At 41.8% G+C, this 10,944-nt stretch overlaps 1 protein-coding gene across 2 annotated transcripts in view; it reads right to left on the bottom strand.

The window, feature by feature from the left end:
- Positions 1-7,542: 7,542 nt before the first annotated feature.
- LOC105712859 (interleukin-10 receptor subunit beta) overlaps positions 7,543-10,944 on the bottom strand; it is a 78,537-nt gene continuing 75,135 nt past the window's right edge. Inside the window, exon 7 of one of the 2 annotated variants that reach the window (XM_064380104.1) lies at positions 7,543-8,736. In XM_064380104.1, the coding sequence (XP_064236174.1) occupies positions 8,731-8,736 (6 nt within the window). In that variant the 3' untranslated portion in view covers positions 7,543-8,730. Of the gene's footprint in view, positions 8,737-8,817; positions 9,527-10,944 lie in introns of those variants that run through there. The other variant, XM_064380103.1, reaches the window with a different exon arrangement.

The raw sequence follows: 10,944 nt of genomic DNA, 5'->3' as shown, positions 1-10,944 counted from the left end.
AATCTCCAGAATGCTTTCCTCCTCGGTGCTTTATCATCCTACACCTTTCCTCATCCCAGTAGGCAGGCAATTCAGTAAAAGATAGTAGTGAAGCTGGCACAGTGGCTCACACCTGTAATCCCAGCACTTTGAGAGGCTGCAGCAAGAGGATCACTTGAGCCCAGGAGTTTTGAGACCAGCCTGGACAACAAAGTGAGACCCCTATATCTGCAAAAATACAAACAATTAGCTGGATGAGATGGCACAGGGCTACTCAAGAGGCTGAGCCGGGAGAATCGCTTGAACCTTAAGAAGTCAAGACTGCAGTGAGCCGTGATCACACCACTGCACTCCAGCCTGGGTGACAGAGTGAGATGCTGTCTCAAAATAATAATAATAATAAGAAGAAGAAGGAAGCAAACAGTGGGAACACTGAGATAGTTTAGTGGTGAGGGATACAGATTGCAGCAGGTGACCTGGAGTAAGAGATGTTTAAGAGGAGACAAAGTGTAAGTAGGAGATAGGAAAAGAAGAGGGATACAGCATTGTAAACAAAGGGAACAGCACATTAGAAGGCCTGGTTTGTGTTCACATAGCTTGGCTGCACGCTCACTGCACACTGAGAAAGAAAGATGTCTGTTTTTAAGCAATAATGTGGAAGACAGCTATACCCCTTTCCAAATGGCAACGAAGTATCTTTTAAACAGACTGGCCTACTGGTTAAGAGTGAGTTCTGAAGTTGACTTGACTTAGGCTGATATCCCAGCTCCATCACTCTGGGATCTCGGGCAAGTTACTCAATCTTGTTTCCTTTTTCCGTATGGGGACTGTAACAGTATCTATGTCATAGTGGAGTGATGAAGTTTTAATCAATCAACGCACATAAAGAGCTAAGTCTAGTATCTGGCGCAGTGTGCTCACTAATTTTGGCTATTTGTTCCTGACCGTCATGGTTACTGTTTTTCCTACTTCGGAAGGGCTCGGGGGAAGATCTAGTTTTTCTGGAGAAAACCTGAAGGATCAAATAGCCCCAATGATCAAAACTTCATAGTCTACAACCTCAATTGAGCCAAAATTAAAAATCTGCACTCACTTCAATCTCTACCCTACAACGAAAGTCTCTTCTGATTTTCAACAGGTGCTCATCCACCCAACTCTTATGTCTTAGAAAATACAGTCAGCAGATCAGGTTTCAGCGCTCCATCACCAAAACTGCAAACTCACCTGCACCGGCCTGCATTCTGTCTCTCCTTGTCATTGGGAAGACATCCCTTTTTCAGTCGAATGAAAATCTCTCTGGTTCTGTGAGCCACCCCTTCATAGGGATGGCTTTCCACTGATTATTTTTACCTTTCTTCATGACTTTCTCACCTCTCTTTAGCTTCTCATTAACAGTTAACATTCTCAAGTATCTCCCAATTTAAAAAGGCATATATGCTGTATTCACTCCAGAAGCTTCCTTCCTCTTATTATTATTCACAGCCAAATCTAGCTACATTTGTCCACACCTATCTTTTTCTCACTTTTTTTTTTTTTTTTTCTGAGACGGAGTCTTGCTGTCTCACCCAGGCTAAAGTGCAGTGGCGTGATCTCGGCTCACTGCAGATTCAAGTGATTCATCTGCCTCAGCTTCCTTAGTAGCTGGGAATATAGACGCCTGCCACCACACCTGGCTAATATTTTGGTTTTTTAGTAGAGACGGGGTTTCACCATGTTGGCCCGGATAGTCTCGATCTCTTGACCTCATGGTCCGCCCACCTTAGCCTCCCAAAGTACTGGGATTACAGGTGTAAGCGACCTCGCCTGGCTGTTTTCTCACTTCTTATGTATTCCTCAGCCCACTAAGTTTATCTTTCTGTCCCAGTCATTTTGCTTACTCTCTTCTCACCAAGATCATCAGCTAATTTCTAGTATTCAGATCTATTAGACATTTTATAGCCTTGATCTTACTTGACTTCTCCATAGCATTTGGTACGTATCATTCCCCATGCTCTTATTCTCATTATTCCATACTTGTTTGCTGTTGCATCTGTCTCTCTGGTCATTCTTCTCAATCTCCAGGGCAACCCACCCCACTGCTTGTGACTTAAATGTTGGTGTCCCTCACTGCTTTGTCCTGGCTCACCTTCTCTTCTCACCTCCTGTAGTGGTCTCTTCCCCTTCTATGAGTTCACTCACTGTCATTTATGCACATGGCTCCCAAATTGTCTTCAGCCTAGATTTCTTTCCTGATATCCAGATTTTATTTTATTTTTACTTTTTTTTTTTTTTTTTGAGATAGAGTCTTGCTCTGTTGCCAGGCTGGAGTGCAGTGGCATGATCTCGGCTCACTGTAACCTCTGCCTCTCAGTTCAAGCGAATCCCCTGCCTCAGCCTCCTGAGTAGCTGGGACTACAGGCATGTGCCACTATGCCCAGCTAATTTTTGGTATTTTAGTAGAGACGGGGTTTCACCATGTTAGTCAGGATGGTCTTGATCTCCGGACCTCGTGATCCGCCCACCTCAGCCTCCTAAAATGCTGGGATTACAGGCGTGAGCCACTGCGCCTGGTCGATGCCCAGATTTTATATCTATCAGCATATTGGAAAGAGGAGGAGGAGCTTTTATTGCCCCAATGATTCTGCTCCTCATTTGTGGAATCTGGCTGTGTCCCAAAATCTTGTGAGTGATCTTTCAGCCCTGACCACAGAAATTACAAAGCTTTTTCTGCCAGGTCTCATGGGGAGAAACTGCCCTCCCCATACCAGACTTGCATGTGCACTGCAATGCACTGCAGTTTTCTAGAGGGATTTATAGTTAAGGACTCGGCTTTCTCACCTCCCACACCACCTCGGGCCAGCCCTGCACATAAGCATATCTGCATCCCTAGCCATTCTTTAAGGGAAAAGGGAACATTGGGGTGCTGCTGCCTCTTTTTGCTAAGAAGCAAGAGCTTGCAGTTAGTGAATAAAGGCTTGATTGTTACTTTCGGTTCAGCTAATTGTCCTAAATATTACCTGGTCACCTAATTGCTTGACACATTTGGTGGACCCTTTCTATTTGAGGACTTGTGTCTCTCTAGCTGAAAAAAATTTTCTTGTATTATTTTTGTAGCTGGGGTTTGGTGAGCTTCTTGGATCAAGGGGTTTATAGTTTTCATCAAGCTTGGAAAACTATTGCCATTCTTTCAATTTTTTTTCTTATCCTCTCTTTACTCTCCTTCCAAATACACATATATTAAACCCCTTAAAGTTGTGCTCAATGCTATTCTTTATTTTTTTCTTGTCTTTTCCCCTCTGTCTTTCATTTTGAATAGTTTCCATCACTATGTCTTCAAATTCACTGCTCTTTTCTTCTGCAGTGTCTAATCAGCTATTAATCTGAATTCAGTATATTTTTAATCTCAGACATTGTACTCTTCATCTCTAGAAGTTGGATTTGGTCTTTTAAAAATATATTTCATGTCTATCCTTAATATGCTAATACTTTCCTCCATCTACTAGAACATATAAATATAGTTTCAATAACTGTTTCAATGTCCCAATCTACTAATTCTATCTACTGTTTCTACTGATTTACTTTTCTTCTTGTTAAATTAAATTTAGCCTAAAGCTACCTCTTTACATATTTTAAGTTTGCCCTAAAGGTTTCTTGGTACATAATGAACTGTAGCCTATCTTGACGTGTAAACAGACTGTAACTTGCTCTTGTAACAAGTAGCTGAGTCTCAACCAATCACAGCAGCTGAGTTTTGGCCAATCACAGGTGGCCAGGTGTTCAAGCCAGCTTCAAATAAGGCAACCAAACAGCTGTGACCAATCCAGCTGTTTCTGTGTCTCACTTCTGTTTTCTGTACATGATTTTCCTTTTTCTGTTTAAAAATGTTATCAACCATGTGGCAGCCCTGAAGTTGCTCTGAACCTATTCCGGGGGCTGCCCCATTTATGAATTGTTCTTTGCTATATTAAACTGTGTTGAATTTAATTTGTTTAATTTTTTTTAATGCTTTCATTCGTTATAGATTGTATTTTCCTACCTTTTTGCATCCCTAGTAATTTTTTTATCAGATGCCAGAAATTATCAATTTTACATTGTTGGGTGCTGGATATTTCTTTATTCTTATAAATATTACTCAAGTTTTATTCTGGGATCCAGTTAAGCTACTTGGAAATGGTTTGGTATGTTTGAGGCTTGCTTTTGTCAGAGGGGACCAGAGAAGTGTTTGGTGTAAGGCTACATTTGCCCCACTATTGAAGTAACACGCCCCTGAGTATGCTACCTGACGCTTCATGAATTATGAGATGTTCCATGTTGGTTGGAAACATTTTCAGCCCAGCGTGAACGCTGAGATTGATCCCTTTGCTTTTTTGGGTGGTTCTTTCCCTGGCCTCAAGTTTCTTTACTACACATTGTCTGATCCGTAATTAGCCTAGTACTCTTTGCAGCTCTCCAGAGCTTTTGCTGTGTGTGCAGCTCTCTGGAGCTTTTTCTGTGTGTGCAGCTCTCTCTTCTCTGGTTCTCTACCCTGTGAAATCTAGCAGCCCTGGCCTCCTTGGAATCCTACCTGCATTTCCTCAACCCACAGGGATATGGAGTCCTTCTCTCTATGCTGAGGCCTGGAAGTTCTCTCAGTAAGTCAGCTTGGGCAATTGTAGAGCCCATCTCAGTTGTTTCTCTTCTCTCAGGGATCACTGTCCTGAGTTTATTATTGTCTAATATCTAAAAATATGTATTTTAAATATTTTGTGTTGTGTTGGTTGTTTATTTATAGTTTAAGGCAAAAGAGTAAATCTGCTCCATCATGGCCAGAAGCAGAAGTCTCATCCTTGCACCATGTTTTAAATACTTCCTCCCTTCTATTTCTATTTGTTCTTTCTTAAACTCCTATTAGTAGAAAATCGTACTTCCTGGATTGACCCTTGAGATCTCCTAATATGTTCTCTCTGGTTTTTAACTCTTTATTTGTCCTTGGTTCTAGAAGATTTACTTGATTTCTAATGACATTTTTATTTCTGTACTTATGTGTTTAATTTTCAAAAGCATTTCTTTATCCTGATTTTTAAAATATAGCATCTTGTTCTTGTTTTATGAATGCACTAATGTGGGATCTTTTAGAGTTTAGGTTTCTGTGACATTCTCTTCTGTTCCAGTATTCTATTTCTTTTTTTTTTTTGAGATGAAGTCTCACTCTTATCCCCCAGGCTGGAGTGCAGTGGTGCGATCTCGGCTAACTGCAACCTCTGCCTCCCGGGTTTAAGCAATTCTCCTGCCTCAGCCTCCCGTGTAGCTGGGGTTATAGGCGCCTGCCACCATGCCCAGCTAATTTTTGTATTTTTAGTAGAGACGGGGTTTTGCCATATTGGCCAGACTGGTCTCGAACTCCTGACCTCAGGTGATCCTCCCATCTCAGCCTCTTAAGGTGCTGGGATTACAGGCATGAGCCACCGCACCTGGCCTATTCTATTTCTTTAAGAGTCAATTTGTCTGTTCCTCTTTTTCTTTTATTTTTCTTATTGTCTGGCAATCTTTGAGTATTTTCTTTATATTTAAAAGGCGATGGCCAGGTGCAGTGGCTCACACCTGTAATCCCAGCACTTTGGGAGGCTGAGGGGGGTGAATCACAAGATCAGGTGTTCCAGAACAACCTGGCCAATATAGTGACATCCCGTCTCTACTAAAAGTACAAAAATTAGCTGGGTGTGGTGAGGGCACCTGTAGTCCCAGCTACTTGGGAGGCTGAGGCAGGAGAATTGCTTGAACCTGGGAGGCAGATCGCACCATTGCACTACAGCCTGGGTGACAGAGTGAGACTCTGTTTCAAAAAAAAAAGGAGACAGCAGGTTGATGTTTCTTTCTTTTTTTTTTTAGGTAGCTAATATTAACGGAGTCTTTACCAAGAAAATGAAGGCGTATGTTTTTGAGGCAGAACTTATGTCTGAAAGCATCCCTGTAGCGTAGGTAGGTAAGTAGGGAGTGAGACATTGTAAGACTGTGGACAGCAACTGCCAGAATGGTGAAATCTTTACTCTGGTTTACTGAAGAGTGCAAAGATATTGCCAGGGTGGTTAATTCAATTAAGAAGGACAAATCTATAATTTTTTTGCCTAAGGGTGATTTGGACAAATGCCTCTCTGACTGGCTCAGGAAGGGGAGAGGCAGGCAGCAGAGGAGTGTGGGAAGCTTTTTGCCACTGCTATTCTGTTGACTTTTAGTTAACCCATTAGTGTTTGGACCTCCGCATTTTGTTTCCACCTTCTTGCCATCTCTGAGTCAAGAGCAACAGCCTATAGATATTTTTTAAATTATATATTTCCAATTGGAAAATAACAACAACATTGATCTTGCATTCCCAGTAGATGTATTATTACTTATCTATAGGTTAAATACACATATTACTGCACTATTTTTATGCACATCATAAATCACCTACAAAATAAACATTTGAAAATGATGCCTTTTATAGACATTTAAAAAGGGATTTTAAAGGCTTTTTTTGAGATGGGGTCTTGCTCTGTTGCCCAGGCTGGAGTGCAGTGGTGTGACTATAGCTCATGCAGCCTTGAACTTCTGGGCTCAAGGAATCCTTCCACCTCAGCCTCTTTGTTTTTTTTTGTTTTGTTTTGTTTTTGTTTTTGAGAAGGAGTCTCACTCTGTCATCCAAGCTGGAGTGTGGTGGCACAATCTCACCTCACTGCAACCTCTGCCTCCTGGGTTCAAGCAATTCTCGTGTCTCAGCCTCCTGAGTGCCTAGGATCACAGGTGCATACCACCACGCCCAGCTAATTTTTGTATTTTTAGTAGTGACAGAATTTCACCATGTTGGCCAGGCTAGTCACAAACACCTGACCTCAAGTGATCCACCCACCTCAGCCTCCCAAAGTGCTGGGATTATAGTCATGAGCCACTGTTCATGGCCCCACCTCAGCCTCTTAAATAGCTGAGATTATAGGCATAAGCCACTGTACCTGGCTTAAAGCCTTTTAAAAAATATTTGGAAAATAAAAATAAAAGTCTTAATATTTGTTCCCACACCATGGTTACAGTTCTCAAGCCCCTGAGACACCTCTGCTCTCCTGCTCACCTCTTTGCTCCCATGAAACCTACCTACTTAGAGTGCTGTGACTTGTTGCTTTCTCTCTTTTTTGTTTACCATGTTCATGGAAAGCACTTATGAGGAAATTAATGGAAAACTGTCTCTGTACTGCAGAGAAGATGAAGGCAGATATCCCATTGCTAGCTCTAGAAGAATTTTAAGCTTAAGTCTGTCCGTAAGCGGATGACAAGCATTTTTGGCAGGGCTGCTGTGGGTCACACAAGTCCTGTAGAGCACCTCTTGTAAAGCCAATGACAGTATTAGTTTTTTCTAAGTGAAAATTTTCACAGAGTTTATGAAAAATAGAAAAAATCCTGGAAATATAACACAATACGACAGTTATTTAAGCCCAAAATCAATGCCTTCTAACTAATATGCATCTTACTAAACATATATTTGAGAGATTATAACATGCTAGACACAGAAGATAGGACAATGAACAACATAGACATGGTATCTGTATTAGTCTGCATAGGCCGCCATAACCAAATACCACAGACTATTTATTTCTCACAGTTCTGCCAGCTGAGAAGTCCAAAATGGTTCTGGCTCATTTGGTTCCCGGTGACGCCTCTCTTCCTGCGCACAGATGGCAACATTCTCACTATGTCCTCATACCTTGGAGAGAACAAGCTCTCTGCTGTTTCTTCCTAAAAGGACACTAATCTTATCGATTCAGGGCCCCACCCTTATGACCTCATTTAACCTTAATTACCTGTTGCAGGCCCTACTTCAAATACAGTCACCTTGGGGATTAGGGTTTCAACATGTGAATTTTGGGGTACACAATTCAGTTGGTAATATTATCTGTCCTCAGGAAGTCCACTACAAAACACAGATATTAATAAGCATTAAACATGTAATGAGAATGAAACAGATAGTAGAGGTAGTAACTCATCTGGAGAACTTAGAGTAAACGGTTATTCTCTATATACTTTATGGGATGCAGAAAGCATGCATAAGCAATACACAAAAGCAATTTTTAGGAAAGAGTAAAGCTGCAGAGGTAAGCCTGTGGCTTTTGACTTGAAGATACACCATTTACATTATATTCAGGTCACAATTTTTTTTTTTGGTTTTAGTTTAAAAAGCACTTAAAATCTTGAGCATCGTAACTGATGTCTTATTTAGTAGTACAAATTGTTTCTCGGAGGTAATACAAGATTATGAACGCACAATAGCAGGTTCTTCTGACCTCTCAGTGCAACTGCTAAGACCACAGAACTGGTTGGTGTTGGTCACAGGGAGGCAGTGGAGAGCAAGCGAAACAAGTGTAAACACTTTCTTTTCTCATTTTGATCATTTGGGAAGTTTCTCCGCTGTTTCAGAAAAAAGTCAAAATAAAACACCATCCCAAGCAGGGACTGAGGCCCCATTTGTCAGTCCTAGGACCTGGACCACACACTAGCCACTGGTCTTGTGTATTGGTCTTATTGATGATCCATCCATGACCCTTTGAATCTTTCTTAAATGTCTACATACATCAGCCGACATCTCCTAATGACGAACACCTGCACTTTTTCTGGATGCAAGTCAGAAGTGGCAGATTTGTCTCTGGGACTGTTAAACCACAAGCCTCCGAGGGCAAGTGGAGTTCAGGTTGCAGCAGTCATAAAGAACCTCTTCAGCTGCTGTCGGGGTTTCAGATCCACTTATCTCTACTGCAATGGGGTACCTTTCTATTCCTGCAAAAATAGAGTCACAACAACACAGAAAACTGCAATTTTGTACTCAAATAACAGCTTGTGCACCCTTAAAGGCAATGGTTTGCCAGCTTTAGTGTTCATGGAGTCACCTAAGGACCTGTTATAACATAGATGAAAATACGGACTTCTCCCTCACAGTTGCTGAACCAGTAGGTCTGAGGCGAGGCTGGAGAGTTTGCATTTCTAGGTTTCCATGCAGTGCTGATGCTGCTGGTCTAGGAAACACACTTTGAGAGCCATTGCTTTAAAGAATCTTGATGTTCTTCTCACCTGTAGCTTAGCTGATGATGTATCCTACAGTCTCTGTTCCTTTTGTGGGATCTTCTCATACAATATACTGTATACAGTTTTCCATGTGATTGTATTGTATCTACTGAACTGTTAAAGTTTCTTATTGGTGATGGTAGGACACTTAGAATTTTCTACTTCTATAGAGGTCCTTATCAGCAGTTGTCCACATTAGCAGTTCTTACACCTAGAAATAAAATATTAACTTGCTTCATTTAATTTTAAAAAACAGCTATCCTGTGCTTTTCAGATATAACAATTAATGTATGCAAATATAGTAGAGTTATGATCAAAAGTTGTGAAGTTTAGAATCTTTCAGGACATTTAACATGCATGAAGTGATTCCCTTTGAAGCAAAAGCTCCTGTTTGTCCTTTATTCTGAGGTGTTGGCATCATATTTTCCAGAATAAAGAACAAGGTTGCTTTGGGAATTTGTGGGCCAAAGTGTTTCTGAGAGGTGGAAAAATTGGTGCCAGAGAGCTGTGAAGAAAGGAAAAGGAAGACATCAGCTGAGAGGGCATAGCACTGTCATTTCTGGGAATCTGAAAGATGGGAAATCCTGGAATACAGTGCAGCTCTCAGTGAAAGACCTGAACTCTGGGCCTGAGTCAGCCACAAATTCACTGAAAGGTCCCGAGCATTCATTCATTCATTCATTCATACATCCACGCATTCAACAAATAGATCTTGAGCTACCTATTAAGCACTGAGCACCGTTCTACGGGCTGGAGAGCCAGCAGTGAATGAAATATACAACGTCTCTGCTCTCCTAGAGCCTCACTGTAGTGTGGACAAGGATAAACGTGTGAACAAAAAATATTTGTTGAATTGAATTGAAATAATATGATGTCAGGTAGTGCTACATGTTATGAAGAAAAAGAAAGAGGGACTAGAGACAGTGAGGGAGAGGACCTCTCTAAGGAGGAGACACTGGATTCGATGACACGAGGAGAGGGCTGGGTGACAGAAGATGTTCTATGCTTAGGGAAGAGCATCTGCACAGGCTCTGAGACACATGTGTCCCTGGCACATCCCAGGCTGTTCCGTGAGAGAGCCCTATATGCAAAATAGCTCCACATGCCGAAGGAGCTGAGAAACCAAAGAACAAGGCAGACAAATACAGTTTGTTGGTAAAGGGTACTGCCTCCCAGGAGACGCTATCCTCGTAGAATGGGCTCTTTGTCTTTTTGGACAGGCTTTGCTCATTATGTAAGGAACTGTGAGGCTATTGGCTCTGAACAGTCAGTTTTGCTTTTTTGCGTGTCCTTAGTCTTATGATCTTTAGGAAGATAATGCTGTCTGAATGTCTAATCTTGATAGAGCCTGAGGCACGACACCGACTAATTACATAAGTGTTTGTGATGCCACCAATATAAGCCATTTTGTACCTGCTTGTTTGAAGAAGTACCTGGCTTGGTTTAACTGATAACAAAAGTGCTGATCAATTCAGTTAACCAAAACCGCAATTTGATGACTTCCTGACCATTCAGACCTGCAATGCTAGGCCTCTACTACCCTATATCTGGCTCTGTGTACACTTGGGAGCTGGGGGACCCACATCCCCAGGAGAGTGCACACTGTCAAAGGTAGGGGGCCTTTCAGGGCAGCCCATTTGGAATCCTTGCAAGCTTTCAGGAAAACAGTGTCAGTGATGCTCTGTTAGCTGGTGCTGAAGAAAGAACCAGAAGAAAAAGAAAACACGATTGCACCTCGAGGTACGGTGTGTAATCTCTGAGTGGATACTGGCTGGATCAGCAGGCCATGTCAGCATGACTTGTACTTGGCCAGCTGACTTGGTGTTTGAATTTCTTGCCTTCAGGCTTTGGCTGTTCAGCTGGGCTCGTATCAATCACTTTTTGATGCATCTTCAGGCTGGGTCCTTTTTTCCTCCAGCTGGC

Source organism: Aotus nancymaae, unplaced genomic scaffold, assembly GCF_030222135.1.
Source record: "Aotus nancymaae isolate 86718 unplaced genomic scaffold, 86718_ANA_hifiasm-v0.15.2.pri h1tg000022l_1, whole genome shotgun sequence".
Lineage (NCBI taxonomy): Eukaryota > Metazoa > Chordata > Mammalia > Primates > Aotidae > Aotus > Aotus nancymaae.
This window is presented reverse-complemented; position numbering and strand designations above follow the sequence as displayed.